Here is a 26536-nt window from a genome sequence, read left to right as displayed (position 1 = left end):
TAGGACTTCCTGCATGTGCAAGCACTTGAGTGAGGGGAGGTAATTGACTTCCACACATTCATCGTCACTACCACAGAATTGGTACAGGATGGGCTGTGCCCTGTTCCCCACACTCAGTCCCTACTGGAGCAGCAAACTCCTGTTGAGCTGTATAAGAAATATTTGGATGCAACTATTACTACTACTCTGTATGGGGGTGAGGGGAAGGGGGTCACTGAAGTAAAGGCATCTTCTTTGAAGCACTGCAATTGAGCCACTACAATATTTTAAGTGCAGACAAGCCCTAATATAAGCTAGTGACAAAGCACTTCCATTCACTAAACTACCGCTTAGTTCAGATTTAGTTTAATGGCCCATTTCAGGGGTGGTGTAAGATGGACATTTTCAGGACTTTGCCAGAAGTGCTCAGCACCCATAACTCCAACTAAAATTAATAGGCTCGCAATACCTCTGAAAGTCAGACTTCTTCCACTAACAGACTCCTTTGCACCTATATACTAGTGCATAAGGGAACTGAAGTTGGTGAAACTTACATGTTGGGAAGTCAGAAGAAAGTGAGGAATAGCAGTTGCTGCTTTAAATTACAATTTTTAAAAATAGCCCAGTTAGTTGTTTTTCTTGCTATGCTCTCACCTTTTCAGCCCCTCGGGTTTCAAGATTACCAAAATTTAGATTCCTTTACATTCAATGGCCAAATGCAGACTTGAGGTGTAAGGTACAAGTTGATAAATGGATGCAAATCTGCATTAAGGGACTGGAAGGTATAAATTACATGAGTTTAAGTCTCCCCCTAGACTCCGCTCCAGTTTGGGCTGCGAAACATTAAGCCATCTGGTCAGCTTGTGGAACTCTGATTTATGAGCTGGTTACTGATTGCACAGGTGGGAAGATGGCTGGGGAAAGGGTGAGATACAAAGTATACAATATGTCCACACTCATGTATCATTTACTATTATTACTCCAACAAGGAAAACTGAAGTGTCTGCTACAGGCAGGTGTGCTGATGTCTCAATTGTGGCGGGATCAGCAAAATATTACTTACAAATTCAAATACATCCTTTAATTATGTGCTCCAATTTCTACTCTGTCATCAACCACAAAAACAAAAAAGCCAGACTGGCCATATACTATCCATGGGCAACGTTAAGCAATTTCTCATTCACACAATAATCATCATCACAAGAGAACTCTAATACATATAAGACTGATTTATTATTCCCATTTCTGCTTTCCTTCACAATACTTTGGCACAAACAATGCAAGACAAACAAGAATACAAAACATGTAATGCTACTGAAATAAAATAAAAAAAACTTTAATTTGAAAACAAATCCCCTGCCATCACAAGTATTAGGTCAAGCAGGAGACAAGTGAAACCTGCCAGTGTTACACATTCATAAAAATGTTTATTTACACAGAAAACCTCTATGAATTGAGGCAGGGTTTTTTCCCCTTCCTGCTCATATCGTTTCCTTTCCTTTTCTGGGAGATGGCAGATTCTTTTCGAGTGCTAGCTTCACATTGGGTCACTGCCTCATCTGGAGTTTTGGAAGCCTGGTACATAAGAGACAAATGATTCAAACAAAGGTTACAGAAAATAAAGGTAACAGTCAGTCAGTTTGGAAGATCAAATCTGCCCTAGAAGGAGTGTGCACTTCCTGGAGACACACTGGCACTTCCTCTTAGAAAATTACTGCCAGACTTACACATTTATAACACAGTGTGTGGGGGGAAATATCTCAAAGCACTTCAGACTACTCTATGCAAATCCAACCCTAAAAGTGTATAAATTAACCAATTTAGGCTGGAAATTAGAAGGTTTCTAGCCATCAGAGAAGTGAGCTGGAATAGCCTCCAAAAGGTTCTTCATTCCCATTGCTCCTAGCTAGTGTTAAGACAGAGTTTGATAAATTTATGACCCAGGTTATTTGATGGGGTTGCCTTTGATAGCAGGGACTGGACTTGATGAGCCAGGAAGTCCCATCCACTCCTACATTTCCTTCTGCCACTCTAGAACTTTCCCAAAATTCAGGAAGTCTGAAGAGTTAGAGTGAAGGAAAAAATGGAAAAAGTTTGGGGGGGGAGGGAGAAATCAAACCCTAGACATTCATTCTACTATATTTAATTGCAAACAAAAGATAGAAAAGAAAAATATAAAAAAATTTCAAAAAATTGGTTTTCAAAAACCAAAATGAAAAATTTCAATTAAATAGTTTTGAAATTTTCATTAAAAAAATAATGAAGAAGTGTGCCAAAAAGCCATATTCCTATGAAAATATCAACCAGCCCTAGTTAACTATGTCTTCGTTTAAAGTACTATCACTGGCATCTGGGTCATCACCCATGAGACAAATGGGGCAGCTCACATTTGAGACCTATTTGTTTCTCACTCAGGCAGATGGTGACATGTGGGTCACATTTTCAAGGTTGTTTCCCCCCCACAGCCATAACAAGGTTACGTCTACACTAGAAACGCTACAGTGGCGTAGCTGTAGTGTAGAGACTTGCTACAGCGATGGACGGGGTTCTTCTGTCACTGTAGTAAATTCACCTCTCCAGGAGGCTGTAGCTAGGTGGATAGAAGAATTATTTTATCAACCTAGCACTGTCTATACTGGGGATTACGCCACCCTAACTACGTCTCTCAGAGGTGTGAATGTTTCACATCCCTGAGAGACATAGCTGGGTCAACCTAACTTTCTAGTGTAGACCTACCCTAAGTTCCCCTCCTCCCCTTTAATTACATGATCACATACACATGGAAATTTCCACTACATGCATCTGACGAAGTGGGTATTCACCACGAAAGCTTATGCTCCAATAGGTCTGTCAGTCTATAAGGTGCCACAGGACTCTTTGCTGCTTTTACATAACATACTATTTTTCCTGAGGACTCCCATCTCATTCAGTGCATAAGATGGACAGTGTTCAGGGAACAAATCAGGTTTGCGTTGTGAAAGAAGCCGTTGTCTATGGTGTTAGAGGGCTTTCCCTTCACTCTCTCCCCTGGTTCTTGTCTCGCAGACAGAAAGCAGAAGATCAGAAATCCAAAGTGCAGGCAATGCAATGTTTATTGGGGTTAATTTCCAGCAAGCATGTGTCCCATAACTAACATCGCAGAGCCTTGTTTTCCCACTGTCCTGTCCCAGCCCTCCTCAGCAGGCATAAATTAGACCTGAGATGCACGCCTATACTCCCACCCCTTACAACTTATGGTCATGTTCTGTTTTGAGGGGTTGGGGGTCTTCATCCCATCTCTTTTGTACCCCATGGGAGGGGTAAGGAGTGAGGGGGTGCTATGGTCAGGGACAGGCATTTCTTTGGCCTTTTAGTGTTTTATACTTTCCTCCCATTCCCGCTTTGCCCCTCCCAACTGGTTGCTTGCCCTTGCCTTGAGATAGGGGTTGAGGCAGTCTTCAAGTGCGCGCTCTAGTAAGACTAACTGCTCTTATCTATTCCCATTATGCTAATAAACCTGTCTGGTTAGGCAGAAGCAATATACACAGTGTATTTGTCCTTTGTTCAAAAATATTAGTAAGAATGTAAGTGTATCAAGACTCAAATAGGCAAGCAAAACCCCAAATACTATCGCAGGCAAAAACACAGGCCTGAATCCTACATTGACATTAGCACTCCTAACATGTAGGACCCCAGCCTCATTTGTTGCAGAAGTTAACTGTGTCATGAATGAGGCAGTGAATTACAGGAAGAGAAAGGATGGTCTCGTGGTTAGAACAGTTAAATGCCACCCTGAAGAACTGGATTCTGTCACAGAGCTCCTATGTGATGTTGGGCAACTCATAAAACCAAAATTTTCACAGGTGGTCACTGTGTTAATTTTCTAGGTGCCCAACTTGAGATTCTGCAGCCTGATTTGTAGAAGTGCTAAGCACTTACAACTGCAAATTGAAGTCAATGGTAACTGTTGTTTGAACATACAAAGTGCCATAAAAATGCTAAGTGACCTGAAAAATCAGGCCCCACCCGTCTCAAATTGGGCACCCAAAATATGTGGACACTTGGACTATTTTGGCCTCAATATCTGTGCTTCAGTTTCCTCCCTATAAAAGATGAAATTAATGCCTCGCTACCTTTTAGGTCTGTTGTAAAGATAATTTCATTAATGTTTCTGAAAACTCAGATACTATAATGAAGAGCACCCTAGAAAAGCCTACAAGGAAATTAATAATTCTGTCTCCAGAGCAGGGTTTGGATGATATGCACTAAGCAAGGCACAGAGTAACTCGATGAGAATAAAAACACTGAAGAGCCATGTCAGTGAATACTGTCCATCTGTTGCACTGAATGAAGGAGGGGGGCTCTGGCAAAAAGTTTGTACTGTGTCTGTACCTCACCCAATTGGATTCTGGTCCATGACTAGGGCTCCTTGCCACTACAGTAATACAAGTAAATAGTAAGAGTGTGATCATTTAATTAAAGACTGAGTATTATAAAAGCAGGGGGCAAATTCAGTTTGCACAAGCAACCTTAATTCTAACTCTCAAGTGCTTGACTTTGCAACCTTAACACTCTTATTGTCTTTTTTTTCCCCAAGTACATAACAGGATACAGAGGGATTACAGGGCACGTAAGGAGTACAAGCTAAAATAAGCAACTAGATAGCAGCAGACTAGAAAGATTGAGGTGAAGCTGGTGGAGAAAGGAAGAACCTTTGCAATATCACACTGTATCATACGTCCCCCCTCTCAAATCCTTGAGACAACCCACAGGCCTAGTGTCCACTTGGATTGGATATTCCAGTAGCTACGGCCACAGGGGAATGCCCTTTTCAATCTACGGCCGGTATGTAGAGCCATGCACGGATACAAAATTTGTATCCGCGATCCACAAACGTGGTCCGCAGATATCTGCAGATTTGCAGGGCTCTACTGGTATGATAACTTGCATCCTACTGGCACATTCACACTTGGCCACATTGATCCACACATTCATGGACCTCCAGGCTTGATTCCTGTAATTCTCTGTACCTAGCTATGAAATCAACAATCTTAAACAAACCTGCCATTAGTTCAGAACGTTGCAGCAACACAGGTGCCAGCTATGCTCACAATACTGGCACCCCATTGAAAACTGGGCACATTCAAGGTCTCAGTCCCCATCAGCAAAACCTATGGAGCTGAGAGACTGTTACCCAAGGGATCTCCTCACCCTGCACCGTTCACGGTCTCCCATGATAGTTACATTGCAATGGACCTGCCAGGCACAAAAGCAAGACCTGTATGCATAGGAGACAGACCTTTCAAATGAAAGAAACAATTCCTGCATAAAGAGCTTACAGTTTAAGTCAGACAGGACTTTGGGACAGACAATGCTCAAGGATGCAGATGGGGAGGACAAGCTTGCACAAAGTAATGTCACAAGGCTGATTGTTTATATAGAGTTAGTTCCCCATAGTTTTAAAACGTGATGTAAATTACTAATTTAAGGGAGGAGAGTGGTCAGGTTAGGGAAGATCATCAGAAGAAATGGGGTGTTGGGATAGCAGAATGGCTCCATGGCACGCAGGATCAGGGAGCATGTTTGGGGTGTACAGGTGCTTGGGGGAGAAAGACAAAAAGGGAATGTGACGGAAACGCAGGATTAACTGAGCACAGGGCCCAAGTAGAATAGGGGCAGGCACAGAGCCCTGCAGAGCTGGGAGGCAAGGACTTTGTCAGACATCAGTCCCCATTTGTCTCCCATTTGTCACAAGAAGCCGAGATAAAACAAAACCAAATACACCACCTACTGGAGGAACAAGACAAGTACATTCTCCAGTAGGAAGATAAGTTGGACAACAAGCACCAACAATTTCCATTAGTCTGGGGAATGAGACTGCCCAGCTATTTTCCAGAAATCAGACAATTTTCATGGGTGCAGGTGCCCCCTACTGTTACAATTACAAAACAATTCTAGTTGTTTCCTCTACAGCTTGCTGGATATTTGAGTGGAAAAAGGAAAGACTAAGCAACTGAGGCTGCAGGCTGCCTTTGACTTCTTTGTTAAAACCATTTTAGTTGAAGGGTCAATAAACAGAAGCTATTCCACAGTTGCTGCACTTCTCTAATCAAGCACTATGATGAGTTCTGAGTCACGATCCATCCTAGCAGCTAGTTGTCGGGCGTAGTAACAGGGTCCCTGCTTTTCCGTCTCCTCTATACATCTAGGACCTGATTCTCCACGCCCAGCACCTGGTGCAGTCATTCACAGCAGTGCAAAGTGAGTAACACTGCCAACTGAGCACTTTACACTGGCCTACGTGACAGCACAAGGTACAGGACAATGGAAAAATCAAATCAGACCCTGAGGAGCTGTCTTCTATCTCTCTGTAATTGATATGGTGAGAAATTAGAGCATCCCTTCCACCACAAGCTCCCACTCCCTCCCACTGTGTCCAGGGGAGAATACTAAAACAGTCTCTTTGCTGAGCATGTGGAAATGGGCAGTGGCTGGCTGCATGTTGTTCTGCCTCAAGAGACCTCATCTCTATAAACTTGCCGTAGCACTCTGCGCCTACAACCATTTGTCTCATATTGTGCAAGAGGCAATTTCTCCTCCATCGCCACTATGACAGACCTGTTGCCCTCACTCCTTTCACTCTAGATCTAGTAGGACCTCAATCTTGTACACATACAGGAGCTTGCTCAAACAGTAAAATCCCAGGGAAATCCTGCTGAGCCTACATTTAAGGTGGCTAATAGGACTTCAGGTAAATACTTTATCTGAAAATGTTTTTAATGTTGCCAAAGGAGTTCTGGGAAGTCTCCTGACCATGGCATTCCATCAGGTGAGGCTGCAGAAAGATGGCTAGTTATATCATCTCATCCTTTCACTAATATGCTTCAGCACAAGAGATCTCTCCCAAACATGATACTAAGGAAACCCACCTGCCAGAAAGTCTTCAGTGGATTGACAGCACACTCCCTTGCCCCCACTGAGTGTCATCAAAGCACTGGGGCAGCTAGAGGCACAGTCCATTATGACTAGTATAAATTTGTTGGAGATCTAAAATGTCTAACTCCATCTTCAGGAGCTACACATAAGGAAAGGGATTGAATAGCAGGCCCTATGTGTTTTACCCACATGCTAAAACCACAGAGAGGAGTGACCAGCACCTTCCACGCCTGTGTATATAGGGTTAGAATATTTGTAATGCTTACAAAACACGTAGCATTGGCTAGGCAGCTGGTGTGTCTGTCCTCTGCTTTCTACTCTAATCAGAATCATGGCACTACTTTGTTGTGCTCCCCCATATATTCGTTGTATCCAGCCACTGTCTCTCATTATATATACTCAGACTGTAAAGTCTTTGTGGCAGGGACCCTCAGTTCAGTGTGTATACACACAGTGCCTACCACAGAGGGATCCCAAGCCTTGATTGGGGCTTCTAGGCACAACCACAATACAAATAAATAATAAAGTATGGAATCAACTTTTGTTAAATTAATTTAACCTCTCTAAAATACTAGTAGAGGGATGTTGTCACAAGGCGGGCTTCTCCCCAGCTTGCCAAACACTGTGCCACACCCATAGTCTCTTTAATGCAGTTTTATTCCCAAACTTAAACAAACCAAACCAACAAAAACATTTTCTCAGCTCACCCTTTGAATCTCAGGCTTTCAATACCTTCCCTGGACAGGGATTCTGGCAGTCCTGCCTCCTGCAATTTCCTGTCTCACTCTCCATCAGCCAGTTCCTTCTCATAGCCAGCCCTTCAGTGGAACTCCCTCTATAGCATCAGGTGCAACCCTGCCCCCTTACCTGGCTCAGCTGGGAGCACCTGCTCTGGCATAGGGGAGCTGGACCTACTCAGTTACAGGGGCTAGCCACCCTGTGACAGATGTCATGAGCAATCCCCATGTTAAAAGGACATAATCCCCTTCTATAATCTGCATATGACCTCACATTTCCCAAATATAACTGTATATTTGTATTACACAAACAGAAAGCCAGCACCAAGTACAATAGGAAGAGACATTTTGACCAAGGACATTGGGGCAGACCCCAACTCTTAAAAATATCCCAGGGCACTTTTCGTAAGTTCATGCGGAGCAGACACAGGAAGTGAAAGGACTCATCCGAGACACAGGTCAGGTAAACTCTAGAAATGTTGCCAGAATAATAATGTCAGTTATGGGTGTGATTTTTTTAAATGAACATTTTTATAACCAGCAAAAAGCCCTAGTGCAGACACAAGCTATGCCTACACAAGTTATGCATACACTAGGGGCACTTTACTGGTACAGGAATATCAATATACCATACCAGGAAAGCACACTTGGTGTGGACACAGCTACACCAGGAGAATATGATATACATATATGGTAAAACCACCACTTCAACCCCATCACAAATGACAAAAACTATACTGGCAGAAGAGCAGCTTTTCTGGAATACCTGCATCTACAGTAGGGCTTCTGCCAGCACAGCTCCGTCACTCAGATCACACACACCTCTTCATACCCCAACTGACATAGTTATCCGAATAGCAGTCTATAGCGTACACCTAGCGTGGCAGTCTATAGTGTACACCTAGCTGCAGTTATATCAGCAAAAAAGTCCTTTTACTGGTATAAGCTGTGTCTACACTAGTTATACTGGCAAAACTTTAAGCGTATACAAGGCCACTTACACAGGAATCTCTAGCTATGACAACATGGGTAGGGAAACAAAGTAAAGTTTACCTAAACAGAATTAACAAAAATTTCTGAACGAGCGAAGTTAAATTCAGAGAGTTCACATTATGGCACAATCACAGCCCTGGCAACCAAGGGACTCAATTCTATGAAGACAGGCAATCCACTCCCAATAAAAAAAAATACTGGAATTGGAACCCGAAATAGACATCCAAAAATGCACTGGGGTCAGCGGGTTAGAGGCAAAAAAAGAACAGCATTGAAAGTCATGCCTATAACTGCGTCACTCACATTACTTCCTGAGGACTAGCAAGATTATACATGTGAAGATTAGCCTACACCCAATTCCTTTGTAGCAGAGACAAAGCATGGTACATTTCTTACCCTATTTTGTTGGCTTGCATACTTCTCAGTCCATTGTTTGGCATTTCTGATGAACACTTCCTTGTTGTATTTATACTCTGAGGACTAGAAATAATAAAGCAAGAGACAAGGAGGGTAGACATTTAATCAAGCACTTGCGAACACTCTTAGTTCCCTATATAGAAGGGTGAGCACAAGTACCATATAGTCTCTGCTTTAACTTGCATGCATCCGCATTTGCACCAACGGAACAAAAGAAGAGTACATACTATGTCTGCCATAAGGGGGTCATCGGGGTTAGGCTCACTCATCAGAAGCTGTATGGAGGTCAGCAATGTGGAGATATTCAGGGACGGCCTCCATGCACCCTTCACAGAAACAGAACAATAAAAACTGAGCTTAACAGGGAGAAGTCTGATCATTAGCTGACATACAAAAAACAAGCTTTCCTCTGCAGTTTCCAGACCTCAATGCAGTACATAACATGGTTACCACCAGTTGGTCAGTTTATACAGCAGGGAAGACATCTGATGCCAGGTTAGTGGATCTCAAACCAATAAGGTTATGGCCTCTCCTACAAAGGAGAAAAACATTCCAGGACCAACCTGGCTCTCACTCTTTTGGTTCACCACAGCTACAGTGCTAACTTCCTCTATCACAGAGGGACAAAGGCACAGAGCTCAGACGAATTAGCCCTGCAGCTTCTATTTGGGCCACTTCAAGAGAGCAATTCTAGTGACACAGAGGAGATCTCACTCCAACTTAATTGACACTGACCCGCAGTGTCATCTACATTTGTATTGTATCAGGATCCAGGCTGTGATTTTCAGAAGGGCACCTGACTCATAGGTCCCTTTGAAAATCCCAGCCCTTAAAGCATTAAAAAAAGCAAAGAAAAATATGTCTTAGTGAGTAACCAATGGCATGCATTATACAGTCGCCTGTATCATGAGTATCCATGTAAACAAGAGCCAATCTAAAATATCAGTGAAGCTTTTTACAGCCAGGACAACAGGGGAGTTTAGCATCATCTGTAACCTTGTTGATCCCCACTAGAGTAACACTGCCTTACTTTGGGTGGTAATCGGAGAACATCCAGGCAAATCCTTCCAGCAGAGTCAATGTTGGGATGGTAGATGGGTGTCAGAAAGCGGATCTTCGGGGGTTCAAATGGATATCTTTAAAGAAAAGGTGTTAAAGGAACAGATTTCATTTAAAATATAATCTACCGGTAAATTGAATTTTCAGTTCCATTAGCATTCCATTTGCCACAATACCACAAACAACACTATAGTGTCCTTTCCCCAGCCACCTGCAAATTCCAACCATCTTCTCCTCAGCAAGTTTTTGGAGAAAACAGCCCCATCTCTGTCCATGCCCTCTAACACAATGGCCTTGACTGTTTTCAGTTTGGTTTCTGTCCTTTGCACAGCACTAAATTCCCTTTTGCTGGGAAGCTAACTTCTCATTGCCTCAAATTACTTATGCATCATACAGGTCCTTTTTTTTCCCTTTCAAAAATATTTAAAGGCATCAAAATAATTTAAGGATCCTGACAAAGTATATCTAGATATTTTTTGTGCATTGTTACACACCTTGGGAGTTTGAAAAAGTGAAATGTTCCTATTACAAATAAATAAGTACATTAATAAAATCTCTCTTACCTAAAAACTGATTAATAATATCACAAACAGGGAGGCTGAAGGCAAAGAACCGAACTATTATACTTTATGTCCACTGCTCCAATCCTCCTAATATACAGGATACCACCTCTTCATATCTCACACAAACTGACACGTTTGACAGGAAGGTAAAAATAAACATCCTTCTTACTAGGTGTGTTCCCCCCTCTGCCCACCTTCCTAGATGTTGTGGTTTAATTACCTTTCAGGAACAACTACTTCCAAGTTGAAAACTCCTTTATCATATGGCGTGTTTGCACCACCCAAAATTTCTTAAAGAAAAAAATTAGACAACTATTACATTCAAAATGAGTGTCGTTCCCCCCCAACACACACACACACACACACTCCCATCATGCTTCTGCTACAGTCGTGCATTCCCATCACACAGTTTCTAACTGTAGCAATGTCTGGATCTGCCAACAGAAGTGACCATTGCCACCTCATCACTAAACATTTTGTTCTACCTTGCTGTGCAATAAGGTCAATAACCCCTATGTTTTAAGTGGGAACTAGGGAGGGCCTAAACAATCATTAGATATCTAATTTTGGAAGCAAAAAAAAAAAAAAAAGTGAGACTGTTACAGGTTGGAACCACTTCACTGACAAAAATTGTATTGCTGGAGCTCAGCTGAGCAAGTGCTCTGCATAACAAAGAAAGAGTACGTTATGTTGTTTCACTAATTCCTTCCGTGTCGCTGACCCTTCTATCTTTACACCCAGGCAAAGCCTTGATACTTGCTCCCTTCTCATACTTCAGAAGTCATGGCCAATTTCAACTTCTGAAGGAGAGAAAATTTCTCAAGTTCAGACTGTGAGCATGATACAATAACTATGGTGAATTTTCAGCCAATAGTTGAAAAAGCCGTTGAATTAATGTTCACCTAGAACCAGGACTGAGAATTGGCCTAGAGACCCAAGCAGTCTCTTGGGTTAAGGAGGCAAAGCTAATGTTTAGGATTACAGGGCCATAATCTTCAATACTGCTCCCTTGTATTGTTTCTTCCGGAAGTCAGTGCCTGAAATGGAGTTAATCTAAAGGGCCAAAGGCAGAGTTATGGAGGAAGAACTCTGTGGGTGCCTGGCCTTCCTCGTAGCAGGAAACCCGAGTCTCCAAGCCATCTATAAAACCTTGTTAGCAAAGCACATCCAATCCCCTACATGCACAGATTCCTTCAGCAGTGTTGAAAAGCCATGAGAGGGGGTTATGGCTACTTCTAGCAACAGTAACTCATGTCACTTGAAGAACCATAAGTCCCTAAGAACTTAAAAGGGAGCATACCACAGTGTGGCTGTTTCCTTAACTACTCCCCCCAGTCCACACTTCCTAGCCACATGACCAGGGATCCAATCAATAGGGAACATAAAGAAGGGGAATTCCAAAAGAAAAAAAAAGAAAAAAATGAAGAGTGGACAAGAATCAAACAAAAATTTCATGACTGGGGTTAATTTCATCCCCAAATTGCTAAGTACGGACAAAAATATACACTCCTGAATATTCACACTGAATGCATCCGATGAAGTGAGCTGTAGCTCACGAAAGCTTATGCTCAAATAAATGTGTTAGTCTCTAAGGTGCCACAAGTCCTCCTTTTCTTTTTGCGAATACAGACTAACATGCCTGCTACTCTGAAATCTGACTCTTGTGGATGTGTCACCAGGAGGTTTTGCCAAGACATTGCCCAGTAAACATTACCATAGCAGAGAGAATTTTGGTGAAACACCTACCAAAAACATAAAAAACCCAAACCATGATGGCAATACATACGGGCTCGTAGATCATCCATCCGGTTTTTGTTTTGCCAGAACATAATGCCTGGGGGAGGCTCTGTGGTCAATAGATGCAGCTCTCTCTTCAGTCGTGAAGTTCTTTGCATCGTGCTGAAATATTGTAAGAAGAATTAGCACCTTATAGCTAGCACCTTTCATACTGTAGATATGGTACTGCCTTTCACAATAAGAAATCAAACATCAGTTGCGCAATGAGGACAGTCATTTGAAGCAGCCATTAAATACTCATCAACGGCCAGCACTTAGCCTTTAATATTAGAAGCTATTCTGTTGAGGGTGACGCAGAGCCAGGAAAAAACAACAACGATCCATGGAATTCTTTCAAAACATCTCGTCTCTATGGCAGCACCCTCATGTAGCCCAACCAGGTAGTAAGGTGACTTAGTCCACCAGAATGGATAGAGCACTGTGCTGGGACTCCAGAGACCTGAATTCTATTCCCAGTTCTGCCACTGGTCTGCTGCATGACCTTGGGCACGTCACTTCACATCTCTGTGCCTCAGTTTTCTCCTCTGCAAAAATGGCAGTAATGACACTGACCTCTTTCGTAGAGCACTTTGAGATCTAGTGATGAAAAGTGCTAGATAAAAGCTAAGTATTTTTATTATTAAACTGTACTAACCAGGTTAAAACAAAAATATGCTTTATCCCAGGTATAGATCTTGGCTAAAGCATGGAATTTTGATCTTTTTTTTATTAATCCTTCCTCTGCAGGGCAGGGTGGGCAGGAAGATGGGCTAGATCAGGGTTTCTCAACCCGTGGGTCGGTATCCAAAATTGGGTCATCAGAGCGTTTCAGATAGTCACGTGACAGTTCCTGTCCCATGGGGCTGGCTGGGCTTGCCTCCCTGCTCCAGGCACTGCAGTCTCTGGGATCCCAGCGCCACTCAGGTTTGGCCCAGCCATCATGACAACGGGAATCTGGGTAGGCCAAATTTGAGCGAATGGCACTGTAACCCCATGAGCCAGGTCACAACTCCACTCACACAAATTTTGGTTGCACCGCCCAGACCAGAGAGCCAAGCCCAGCCAGCCCCACAGCACAGGAGCTGCAGGAGCCAGCACTGTGGGATGAGTGCCATGTAGGATCCGACCCAAACCACCCCAAGGCCTCCATCCCAAGACTATTTACTGGGTTACAATGGATCATAAACATTTACAAATGGGTCCTGATCCCAAAAAGATTGAAAACCACTGGGCTAGATAACCTCTTGAAGTTTCTTCCAGACCTACATTTCTATGGTTATATAACTAACAACTGACCAAACCATCTTATAAGACAGCTCATGCACAACACAGGTTCAAAATAATCAACCATGCTGAGTAACCATCAGGACTGTTGGGACCAAAGCATATTATAACATGTTGTGGCTGCAATACAGTACAAATGTATGTGGTTAAAACTGTCCTGAGCAATCTCCATGAATATTTCCAGTCAAACTCAAAAACATCCTCACCCACCAGCTGGGACAAGACAGAGAACCAGGAAAATTTCACTAATTTGCCAAAAAATAGTTACTGGCAATGGGGAACAGATTTTGGCAAGTGGGAATTAAAATGGGGTTCAACCCTGCCTGCAGCAAGATAGATGGCTAGTAATCAGGATCTTCCTAATATGGGGGGTGGGGTGGGTGTCTCACCTGTCAGAACTTATAGCCTACCTGCACTCCATGTCAGTGGCTACTTCAAAGCAGGGACAATCTACCCCTGTGTGTGTGGCGGGGGGAGGTGGCAGGGGGTCACTCACCCCGTACCAGGATAACTATGTATCCCTCTGCCCCACCCAGCTGTGTATCCCTCCTCCCACCCAGAATCAGGGTCAACTCTCCCCCGCCCCCCATGAGGGCTAACTGTCCCCCATCTCCCGATGATCACCCCACATTGTGTTTTCCCCAGGAATTGAAATTAGAGGGGGTGTTTGAATTTACAGAGGGGTGAGAGCCAAGGGGAGAGACCATGAGGACAAAGGTGGGCTGTATGGCACCATAGTAAAAACTGAAAAATGTTCCACAAGCATTTTATTAGATTTAACTCTTTTTAAAATCATCACACAAATGAAATAGGCTATTCAAGCCTTCTGTGAAGCACTACATCTACATTCTTCTTGATTTCTTGTTGTAATTTTGTACAACTCTGTTAATGAACTTCTCAAATGCGTTCATCTTTGGTGGCTTCTCGTGTGTTCGGTACTTCCAGTCCTTCAACTGATATGCTCATTAGTTCATTCATATGATCAGGCAGAAGCAACTTCTTTCATAACACCAAATCCTATTAAATGATGAAAAAGAATGCTCAACTGTAGCTGTTGTGACTGGGAGTAGCAAGAAACGAATTCCTACTTCTTTCATCCCAGGAAACATAGCACAAAGATCGGATCGAGCCACTAGTGATGATAAAAAAGAAGCTGAAGTCAAATCTTCATTCATTAGTTGCATGACATTCCACTCTGCATTTAAATTCTCTATTCTGTCCTGAGCACATGGCAGCCCCATTGCTGGCAGTGACTCACTCCACTCAATTGTTGGTGTTTTATAAGACAGGCATCTGTAAAATCTACACAGAGTTTGAGTAGAATCCAGACGTCGCTGTTGTAGATTTGTAAGAATCTAGTCAATGTACTTTTTCAGCTAGCTTAACAAACACTTCTTGTCCTCTTCACTTAAGGAAGAGTCATTAGTCAACTTCTGGATTGAAGTCTTTGCTTCTTCCAGTACGTATTCAATGGATATTTCTCTGATTGATCCAACTATAGCTTCTATTGCTGGACAAAGATCTACTACTGTTGTAGCAGATGTCAATGACCCAAGTGGTTTCAACGTTAGCCTTACAAGAAAGAGAATAGCGATTGTCTTCTCTGAACGTAGTAGCAAAAGTAGTCCACCAGCCTCACTACTTAGATCTACCAAGAGGGGACAGATACTTTCCAAAGACAGTGATAAGGGTTGCAGTAATTTTAAAACAGCCGCCGAGGGTCATTCATGAGAAAGCCAGTGGGTTTGCTCTTGAACTAATTTGAACTTCAGACCCAGAGCATCTTCTGTTTCTTCCAAAACGTTCACTCTTTTTGGACTCTTGCTGGAAAAAAAAAAAAAGAGTATAACAAAGACATTACAATTATGGCTTTTTGAATGTCTTTTGAAGATTCTGCAGCTCATACTAGCGCTAGCTGGAGTAGATGGCCTTTGCAGTGTGTATAGGAGAGATTAGGGTTACACTTTTCTCTGAGCAAAGCTTGTACTCCACCATGTCTTCCAGAGAAGTTTGCTGCTCCATCAAATGCACAAGTTTTTGTTGGGGTCCAATTTACAAGTATTTAACTCTTCTAAGATGTGCGTTGTCACAGATGCAGCCGATGTGTCTTCTACAACCTGAAGATCTAGAAATGCATCTACTGGCCGACCACTGACATCAAGATAACATATACAATGACTTAATACTTGACGCCCACTTGCATCAGTGCTTTCATCAGCCATGTATGCAAATTTTTTGAATGTGGCAAGAGAATTCTTCACTTTTTCAACTGCTGAGTCTTTCACAGTTGCATCACATGCTTCTAACCACTTAGTTGAGTTTCTTGCAGAAAAATAGTGAGCATTTGCCGGTCTTGTTCAGAACCAGTGTCTAACTTCAGGGTTAACAAGTGACAATGCACTTAACACTGACCTACAGTTTGTAGTGTGCGGTATTTTCTTGCTTAAATAGAAAGTATCATGCGACCGCCATGTTTATTCCCACAAACAGTGTTGTGTATTCAGCATTCTTAATGGCCTCACTGTAATGATGCTGGTTCTGGCGGGACCCAACTGAGAGTGCCAATTCAGGACAAATTGCTTAAAGCAGGGCAGTTACAGCCCAAGGCTGGGGTTTCTATGCACACCAAGGCAAACCAAACCAGACAGACAGAGAGGACTTTGGTTTTACCCCACTGGCTAACCACAAGTCACACAAGCAATTCCCTTAGACACCCCAGTTTCCCAGTATCACCACCAGTGCCACTCATTATGGGGACAAATGGTTATGAAAACCAATACCCCAGTAAAAGAAAAAAGGTTCTCTCCATCCCAAAGGACCAAGCCCCAGACCTAGGTCAATATACAAATCAAATCTTACCCACAAATCACGCTATTGCCAGTCCTTTAGAATCTAAAATCTAAAGGTTTATTCATAAAAGGAAAAAGATATAGATGAGAGCTAGAATTGGTTAAATGGAATCAATTACATACAGTAATGGCAAAGTTCTTGGTTCAGGCTTGCAGCAGTGATGGAATAAACTGCAAGTTCAAATCAAGTTTCTGGAGTACATCCGCAGCTGGGATGGGTCATCAGTCCTTTGTTCAATGCTTCAGTGTAGCAAAGTTCCTCCAGAGGTAAGAAGCAGGATTGAAGACAAGATGGAGGAGCTGCAGCAGCTTTTTATAGTCTCTTGCCATGTGGTCTCTCTCTCTTTGTCCCAAGGACGAGCTGTCCATCATATGGCATGGAAAAACCTCAGAGTTCTGTCCATAGGCATGTCCCGGCATACCTTGCTGAGTCACAAGGCATGTCTGCCTTCTCTCAATGAGTCACTCATATAGCAATAGTCCTTAACAGGCCATCAAGAAGGCTAGGCAGAGCTGACACCAACTTATCTGGACTGTTCCCCAGAAGCATACCACAAGTTTGAAATACAGACAGTATTTCACAGTATAGAGCCAATATTCTAACTTTAACTACAAAATGATACACACTTATAGACATCATAATCATAACCAGCAAACCATAACCTTGTCTTATACACCTCATTTGACCCCCTTTATTCAAGATTTGGTGCCACTACAGAACCTTGGTTGCAACAATGATCTAAATGGTTCCAGATTATGTCAATAACGTCACACCTCATTAAGTTGATTCAGTACAGAGGCTTGGTATTTTGCAGCTTTTTCATGTAGTTTATCAGCATAGACTTTGTTGATCAGTCTGGTAAACCAAGCTCCTCCAGTCTTACCAATTGTAGCAGTGGGAAGCTTTCCTTCTTCGTAAGCTTTTTTGCAAGAAGTGCACCAGTAGCCATCTTTTGTAACTTCAATAAATGGAAAGAGTTGGACCGACAAACATCGGGAACTGCCTTCAGGTTGTGGAGACACTGTTTCTTCAGTAGGTAGTTTTATTTGTGCTTCGGACAGTTCAGATGTAGATACGCCACTTGAACCTTCAGATGACATGTTGATATAGTCCTGATTCTTGGTATGTTCTTCATCTTGGCTGGTTTTTGAGGCCTTTGAAAGGAAAAAATGTTGAATTGTTTTGTCTTTCATTTTCACTTTGACCTGCAACTTATAAAATAGATAAGAATGTGACATTAACCAGGGTACAATCTGGATTGTAGAACAGCTGTCCTCCCTGAGTTTTTGAACCTTTGGTGTCTTTTACACTGCTTCACTGTGAGAACCACCACTCCTGGTCTGTTCACACACAGCCTCCAGCATGTAACTTGCTCCCAGCTACACAGTATGAGTGCTATAGTTAGTCACTCATAAATTACACTGCAGAACACCAGCAAACTCTCCAGTCCCAGATTTCCCCCCAGAAATATGCATCTTGTACTGCTCAGCACTCTACTGGACAATGCAAGCTCATATAAAATCCATAATTTCATAAACAGAAAGTGATATGCACAAACCCTTTTATCTCAGGTGGAGATTCCCAAACACTTTAATCCAAACACACTGATTTAGACAAAAACAAAACAAGTTTATCAATCACAGAAAGAAAGATTATAAGTGATTACAAGTAATGAGGCATAAAAGTCAAAATTGGTTACAAAAAATAAAGGCAATATACAACTAATAAGTTACTTAACAGGCTAAGTGAATTCAAAGTACAATGTCTTTCTTGCCACATGCTTTTCATAGAATATCAGGGTTGGAAGGGACCTCAGGAGGTCATCTAGTACAACCCCCGACTCAAAGCAGGACCAATCCCCAACTAAATCATTCCACCCAGGGTTTTACCAAGCCTGACCTTAAAAACCTCAAAGGAAGGAAATTCCACCACCTCTCTAGGTAACGCATTCCAGTACTTCACCACCCTCCTAGTGAAAAAGTTTTTCCTAATATCCAACCTAAACCTCCACCACTGAAACTTGAGACCATTGTTCTGTCATCTCTACCACTGAGAACAGTCTAGATCCATCCTCTTTGGAACCCCCTTTCAGGTAGTTGAAAGTAGCTATCAAATCCCCCCCTCATTCTTCTCTTCCACAGACTAAACAATCCCAGTTCCCTCAGCTTCTCCTCAGAAGTCATATGTTCCAGTCCCCTAATCATTTTTGTTGCCCTCCGCTGGACGCTTTCCAGTTTTTCCACATCCTTCTTGTAGTGTGGGGCCCAAAACTGGACACAGTACTCCAGATGAGGCCTCACCAATGTCGAATAGAGGGGAACGATCACGTCCCTCAATCTGCTGGCAATGCCCCTACTTATACAGCCCAAAATGCCACTGGCCTTCTTGGCAACAAGAGCACACTGCTGACTCATATCCAGCTTCTCATCCACTGTAACCCCTAGGTCCTTTTCTGCAGAACTACTGCCTAGCCATTCAGTCCTAGTCTGTAGCAATGCGTAGGATTCTTCCATCATAAGTGCAGGACTCTGCACTTGTTCTTGTTGAACCTCATCAGATTTCTTTTGGCCCAATCCTCTAACTTGTCTAAGTCTCTCTGTATCCTATCCCTACCCTCCAGCACATCTACCACTCCTTCCAGTTTAGTGTCATCTGCAAACTTGCTGAGGGTGCAGTCCACGTCATCCTCCAGATCATAAATGAAGATATTGAACAAACCCGGCCCCAGGACTGACCTTTGGGGCACTCTGCTTGATACCGGCTGCCAACTAGACATGGAGCCATGATCTCTACCCATTGAGCCTGACAATCTAGCCAGCTTTCTATCCACCTTATAGTCTATTCATCCAGCCCATACGTCTAACTTCCTGGCAAGAATACTGTGGGAGACCGTATCAAAAGCTTTGCTAAAGTCAAGGAATAACACATCCACTGCTTTCCCCCTACTTTTGCAGTCTCGCTGGCTAGAATCCTTTCAGCAAAGCTCCCTTCCCCCTCCCCAGTTCAGTGTTCCTTCAGGTGTTTCTGATGCTGTGAGCAAGGAGAAAGGGAGGAGTGTTTTGGGGCTTTTCTCCTCATTTCTTATAGTTCTATTTTCCCTTTGAAGATCATCTCCAGCTGGGGTTCAGGTGACAGGAGTCTAGAGGACAGAAACTTCCATCTGTTTTGCTGTCAATATGTAAAGTTCTCACTCAGTCCTTTCTTCCTGCCAAAGAATGGCCAATTAACCAGGTGATAGTCCATCTGATTTTGTTGACACCTGGCTGAAGTGTTGGCTAGTCTTTGTCTCTGGGGAACTGGTTTGAAGCTGGTTCCCCAGACTTGGAACATACCTTATAAAATAGAATTTTATAACTTTGCATATAATGTTGCCACACATTTTACCAGGGCAATAAAGTTCAACAGATTATGAGTTTTCAAGTGATACCTCACAAGGAATATTTCGTACAAAATTTATCATAGACTTGTAAAAAGGGTTAATATAAGAGTACAGGTTTCAGAGTAGCAGCCGTGTTAGTCTGTATTCGCAAAAAGAAAAGGAGTACTTGTGGCACCTTAGAGACTAACAAATTTATTTGAGCATAAGCTTTCATGAGCTACAGCTCACTTCATCGAATGCATCCGATGAAGTGAGCTGTAGCTCACGAAAGCTTATGCTCAGATAAATTTGTTAGTCTAAGATGCCACAAGTACTCCTTTTCTTTTTATAAGAGTACAGACTGTCATAATTAATAAATTAAATGTTTTGTTAGGACAATGCAAATTACAAACACAACAGTTTTAGCTTTCTAAAGCAAAATATATCAAAAAATTTTAATGTATTTAATTTAAATTGACTTTTGAAAAATTATAATAAAAGTGTTTAGTACTGAAACTCCCAGAGATAGTGATCTCTCTAGATAGCGACAATGTGAGATGACCTTGGCAAATAAGGCATTTTAAAAACCTTGCCTAATAGGAAACGTATATTTCTATAAGTTTCCCAGTCACAAATCTAGCATACTAGAGCAAAGTCCCTAAACACACTAATCTAGTCATCCCAAGAAGAAATTATATTAATTCCTTCTATATAGATGTATAAACTTTCATGAAGTTTCAATAAAGAAGTTAAGCGTACTGTGGCTGCCCAGTTACTGTAAGCAAGTTTCATACGTTTTTGTCGGCAAGGCAATTCGGCGCTAACTCTTGGCCTCACATTTTAAACATCATGAAATACCAATAAACATCAGCATTTAAATTTATGTTGATTTACTGTTGTTTATAAATCATAATTTGAAATTATTAGGTCAGCCAACCTCTCTGAAATGAATGAGCCAGCACTGTCACAACAAACAGCTGTGGGAGGCAGCTAGTCTTTGTTCATAGTTTCAAACCTATTATGCATTTCCAACAACAAAGATTTTATCATATATATGCTTTTAAAGCGTGTATTAATGTTTCAACTTCAATTCAAAATTCCAAACAACAAAATGAATTTTTTTTTCCAACTAGAAATTTAAAAAAACTAGATCTAGCGCAGGGGTGGGCAAACTTTTTGGCCCGAGGGCCACATCTGGGTGCGGAGATTACTTGCAGGGCTGGGGCAGGGGGTTGGGGTGCGGGGGCGGAGTGTGGGAGGGGGTGCAGTGTGCAGGAAGGGGCTCAGGGCAAAGGGTTGGGGCAGAGGAGAGGTGCAGGGTGTATGAGGGGGCTCACGGAAGAGTTTTAGGGTGCAGGAAGGGTGTGGAATGCAGGAGGGGGCTCAGGTCAGGGGGTTGAGGTGCAGGAGGGGGCTCGGGCAGGGGGTTGGGGTGCAGGATGCAGCGGGGGCTCAGGGCAGGGAGTTGGGGTACAGAGTGGGTTCAGGCTCTGGCCTGGCGCCGCTTACCTAGAGTGGCTCTGGGGTGGCAGCTGCACACACTGGAGCCAGGGCAGGCTCCCTGCCTGCCTTCCCCAGCCCCATGCCGTGCCACTCCGGGAAGCGGCCGGCACCATGTCCCTGCGTGGCCCCTGGGGGAGAGGGAGGCACAGAGCTCCGCATGTTTCCCTCTCCTGCGCATACTTCCCCCGAAGCGCCCATTGGCCGCAGTACCCCGTTCCTGGCAAATGGGAACTTTGGGGGTGGTACCCACAGGCAAGAGCAACCCCCGGAGCTTTCTCCCCCCTGCCGGGCTCCAGGGACATGGTGTGGCCGCTTCCTGGAGCCCGTGGCGGTGGCAATCCCATGGGCCGGATCCAAATCCCTGAGGGGCCAGATCCAGCCCACGGGCCGTGGTTTGCCCACCCCGATCTAGCTGGAAAATGACTAAATTAGCAACGCTGGCCCGGGGAAGGTAGGGAAATCCCTGTTCAGGGACATTCCCATGGGAAGTAACTGTTCCCATCCCCCCACCACGAACAACCTGCCCCAAGGATCCAGGTCACTCCCCATGGGGGCTAACTGCCCCCCACGCCCATATGACCAGCCCACCCCCAGAGTCAGCGTCACCCCCCACAGGGAGGCCACCTGCCCATCTGTGACCACCCCACTCCCAGGGTCACTCCCCCATGGGGGCCACCTTCACAGTCGGGGTCACCCCCCCTTCAGGGAAACTGCCCCCCATTCCTCCCTGCCCCCAGAGTCAGGGTCACTCCCCCCACGAGGACTCGCCTCCCCCGATGACCACCCCGCTCCCAGGGTCACTCCCCCATGGGGGCCACCTTCACAGTCGGGGTCACCCCCCCTTCAGGGAAACTGCCCCCCATTCCTCCCTGCCCCCAGAGTCAGGGTCACTCCCCCCACGAGGACTCGCCTCCCCCGATGACCACCCCGCTCCCAGGGTCACTCCCCCATGGGGGCCACCTTCACAGTCGGGGTCACCCCCCCCTTCAGGGAAACTGCCCCCCATTCCTCCCTGCCCCCAGAGTCAGGGTCACTCCCCCCACGAGGACTCGCCTCCCCCGATGACCACCCCGCTCCCAGGGTCACTCCCCCATGGGGGCCACCTTCACAGTCGGGGTCACCCCCCCTTCAGGGAAACTGCCCCCCATTCCTCCCTGCCCCCAGAGTCAGGGTCACTCCCCCCACGAGGACTCGCCTCCCCCGATGACCACCCCGCTCCCAGGCTCAGGGTCACTCCCCCATGGGGGCCACCTTCACAGTCGGGGTCACCCCCCCCTTCAGGGAAACTGCCCCCCATTCCTCCCTGCCCCCAGAGTCAGGGTCACTCCCCGCACGAGGACTCGCCTCCCCCGATGACCACCCCGCTCCCAGGGTCACTCCCCCATGGGGGCCACCTTCACAGTCGGGGTCACCCCCCCCTTCAGGGAAACTGCCCCCCATTCCTCCCTGCCCCCAGAGTCAGGGTCACTCCCCCCACGAGGACTCGCCTCCCCCGATGACCACCCCGCTCCCAGGGTCACTCCCCCATGGGGGCCACCTTCACAGTCGGGGTCACCCCCCCTTCAGGGAAACTGCCCCCCATTCCTCCCTGCCCCCAGAGTCAGGGTCACTCCCCCCACGAGGACTCGCCTCCCCCGATGACCACCCCGCTCCCAGGCTCAGGGTCACTCCCCCATGGGGGCCACCTTCACAGTCGGGGTCACCCCCCCCTTCAGGGAAACTGCCCCCCCATTCCTCCCTGCCCCCAGAGTCAGGGTCACTCCCCCCACGAGGACTCGCCTCCCCCGATGACCACCCCGCTCCCAGGCTCAGGGTCACTCCCCCATGGGGGCCACCTTCACAGTCGGGGTCACCCCCCCCTTCAGGGAAACTGCCCCCCATTCCTCCCTGCCCCCAGAGTCAGGGTCACTCCCCCCACGAGGACTCGCCTCCCCCGATGACCACCCCGCTCCCAGGCTCAGGGTCACTCCCCCATGGGGGCCACCCCGCCCGCCATGCTGAGGCGGCCCCGGGCTCCCGCTGTGTGGGGGGAGGGGGGTGACTGTGCGGCACGGCGCGAGGTCGCCCCGCCCCCACTCACCCGCACAGCCTCGCCCTCGCGGCGCCGCCACAGCCGAACGAACGTGGGGGAGGGAAGGGGGGGCGCGAGGGGCCACACGGGACCCGAGAGACGGCCCCGCCCGGCGAATCCCAGGGGCGGGACTTCCCGGGGCGCCTAGCAACCAGCCAGGCCCACTCTGAGTCGCTGCGCAGAGGTGCCGATCTGCGGGGAGAGCGGGGCTGATTGGCCGGAGCGGACCCGGAGGCCCCGCCCTGGGGCTTCAAACCGTGGGAGCGGGGAGGAGACGTGGTGTGGGATTGGAGGAGCCGTCCCGGGGCCCCGCCCACCTCTCCTCGCGGGCACCCTCCCCACAGAGGGGAAGAGGGCGGGGCGAGAGAGGTCACTGGCCTCCCTGCCAGGACCCCGGGGGTGGATGGGGCTCGAGCAGCATCCACACTGGGACGGGGGTTCAGCCCGCCTGGGGTGCATGGGGTGGGCGGAGTTTGCACACTTTAACATGGACACATGCGAGTGCATGGACACACGCCTCAATATATGGACCCAGCTGCTGGAGTCATGGGATTGTGCGAGAATTTCACCCAGGCTAGCACTAGCACGCACGCACTCATGGAAGGGGGGGGGGGCGGTTTCACCCCGGCTGCTACGGTCAGGGGATTGCCCGAGGATCTCCAGCCCAGTTTGCGGCCGCTCTCAGGACGGTGGAGAAACACCTGGTGCCCGCCGTGAAGCAAGAGTCGCGTCACCCCAAAAGCTCGTAAATGAGAAGGCGAAGGGAAAGAGACCTGAGATTTTATATATATATTTAAATCTTGTGATTTTGGGGGCCTGACTCATGGTTTTTTGCATGCTCAGGGTTAGTCACACTGCAGCTGGCTGTGATCAATGTGTAAGGTCAGTTTGTGCCATGGGGAGGGTTGCAAGGCGTCACAGACCCAGCAAAAATAAGGTTTTAAATCAGTCTGGGTCACTGAGGGGTGCACTTTAAGCATTGTCTTTCCAAAGCTGCTGCTCCTCGATTCTGATAGATGCCCACACACTTTATTCAGACCACTTTAAGAACTGATTGAGGTGAATCCTTGCTTCCCCTACCCTCCCCACAAAGGGCATGGACTATCTTTTTGTTCTGTGTTTGGGGTCCTGGTCCCTAATTGGGGCTCCTAGGCCCTATTGCAATACAAATACCTGTAATTAATAATATATCACTCTCTCAAAGCAGGTTTCAGAGTAGTAGCCGTGTTAGTCTGTATTCGCAAAAAGAAAAGGAGTACTTGTCGCACCTTAGAGACTAACAAATTTATTAGAGCATAAGCTTTCGTGAGCTACAGCTCACTTCATCGGATGCATTCAGTGGAAAATACAGTGGGGAGATTTATATACACAAACAGAGAACATGAAAGAACTCTCAAAGCACCATCTGGGCTACAGATTTACAACCTGTTGTAACCTGGTCATCCCATAAATATGTGGTAACTGAGTCCCCTGACTGAGTTATAACTGGAGGAAGATGGGGTTTTAGTCTCTCTTTACATGATGGCAACAACAGACCAAGTTCAGCTGTATGGCTCTCTTGCTTATCAGACACCAAAGATAGCCATTAAAGCAGAGGTGGGAAAACTACAGCCCGTGGGACCATCCTGCCTAGCCCTTGAGCTCCCGGCCAGGGAGGCTAGTCCCCAGCCCTCCCCTGCTGTCCCTCCTCCCCCACAGCCTCAGCTCTTTGGGCCGCTGCGCTAGCACACCGGTGTGGCTGGCTCTGGCTGGGCGGCAGGGCTGCGAGCTCCTGCAGCTCTGAGCGGCATAGTAAGGGGGCGGGGAACGGTTGGATAGGCATGAGAGTCCCGGGGGGCCTGTCAGGGGGCAGGGGTGTGGATAGGGGTCAAGGCAGTCAGGGGACAGGGAGCAGGGGAGGTTGGATAGGGAATGGGGTCCCGGGTGGCGGTTAGGGGCAGGGGTCCTGGGAGGGGGAGGTCAGGGGACAAGGAGCAGGGGGGGTTGGATGGGTTGGGGTCTGGGGGGGGGTGGTCAGGGGACGGGGAACAGGAAGGGTTGGATAGGCATGGGAGTCCCAGGGGGGCCTGTCAGGGGGCAGGGATGTGGATAGGGGTCAGGGCAGTCAGGAAGAAGGGGGCGGGGTTGGATATTTGTAAGTCTCAGCCTAGTAAATGTTTGTACCAGTCTCCAGAGGCCTCAGCCTGGGCTTTCTGATTCCTTTGTAAACTGATTCCCTAAAAATTCAGATAAAATTTCAATTAATGATTGAATTCCTCAAATGTCTCTGGACAAAGACAGGCTGCAGCCTACAAAACAGCCCTAATACAGACAAACAAACATTTATTTAACCCATTGCCTTATTATTTAGACAGCACCATATGTGCATGGTATTTTACAAAACATATAAACAACGCCCCACGCATTCTGTGATTCTGCGATATCAGCTTCAGTCGTTGCTATGGAACCATGCTCCAGAATATCAGCTTTTGTTTACAAAATTAAATTTCTAGCTCTTACATTTGGGAAAATAATCTCAAAACATGACCTGTGTGTAAGGGGTTGTCTACATTGGAGTTATGCCATAATAGCTATTCCCAAATAACTATTCCTAAATAGTTCCATGTGTGGACGCTCCCTCTGAACTAAGAGTGCCTTGTTCTCAATTAGTTTGATTAAGATAATTTGGAATAAAGCATGCTTATTTCAGAATAAGTGTGTCCATATGTGAGTTAATTGGGGATAGATAATCCTCTTTAAATTCATACCCTATTTTATTCCAGGTTAATTTTCATGTGTAGACAAACCCTGGTTTACCTGATGCCTATTTGAATCTGTAGAGAAGCTCTAACAATGGCTCTACGAGATGTAAACTGCCCCAGCCATCTCACTTGGGGCCCATGGAGTCCTGGACTCTGCAGTTGTGGAATCTTGCATTTTTCCAAGATACCGCAGAAATCCACATTTTTCTGCTGAATTTATCATTTTTCTGCTGCCAGATGCTGAGCTTTTTGCTTTCTGCCTCCCTGCCCTACTGGGACCTGCCTGCAGC

At 45.8% G+C, this 26536-nt stretch overlaps 1 protein-coding gene across 2 annotated transcripts; it reads right to left on the bottom strand.

The window, feature by feature from the left end:
* Positions 1 to 1193: 1193 nt before the first annotated feature.
* On the bottom strand, positions 1194 to 23669 carry UBE2T (ubiquitin conjugating enzyme E2 T). 2 transcript variants are annotated; one of them, XM_038379999.2, is made up of 7 exons: positions 23515 to 23669; positions 12450 to 12562; positions 10884 to 10953; positions 10072 to 10177; positions 9269 to 9367; positions 9021 to 9104; positions 1194 to 1554 (listed from the first exon to the last, which is right to left on the bottom strand). In XM_038379999.2, exons 2-7 carry the CDS (start codon positions 12556 to 12558, stop codon positions 1426 to 1428), a joined length of 597 nt encoding a protein of 198 aa, XP_038235927.1. In that variant the 5' UTR covers positions 12559 to 12562; positions 23515 to 23669; the 3' UTR covers positions 1194 to 1425. The 2 variants fall into 2 exon arrangements, with proteins under 2 accessions (XP_038235927.1, XP_038235928.1); XM_038380000.1 differs by lacking the exon at positions 23515 to 23669 and adding an exon at positions 21441 to 21461.
* Between the last annotated feature and the right edge of the window lie 2867 nt (positions 23670 to 26536).

The sequence above is a fragment of the Dermochelys coriacea genome, chromosome 21, assembly GCF_009764565.3.
Source record: "Dermochelys coriacea isolate rDerCor1 chromosome 21, rDerCor1.pri.v4, whole genome shotgun sequence".
Lineage (NCBI taxonomy): Eukaryota > Metazoa > Chordata > Testudines > Dermochelyidae > Dermochelys > Dermochelys coriacea.
Note: the sequence above shows the minus strand (reverse complement) of the source record. Positions and strands in the feature narration are given on the sequence as shown.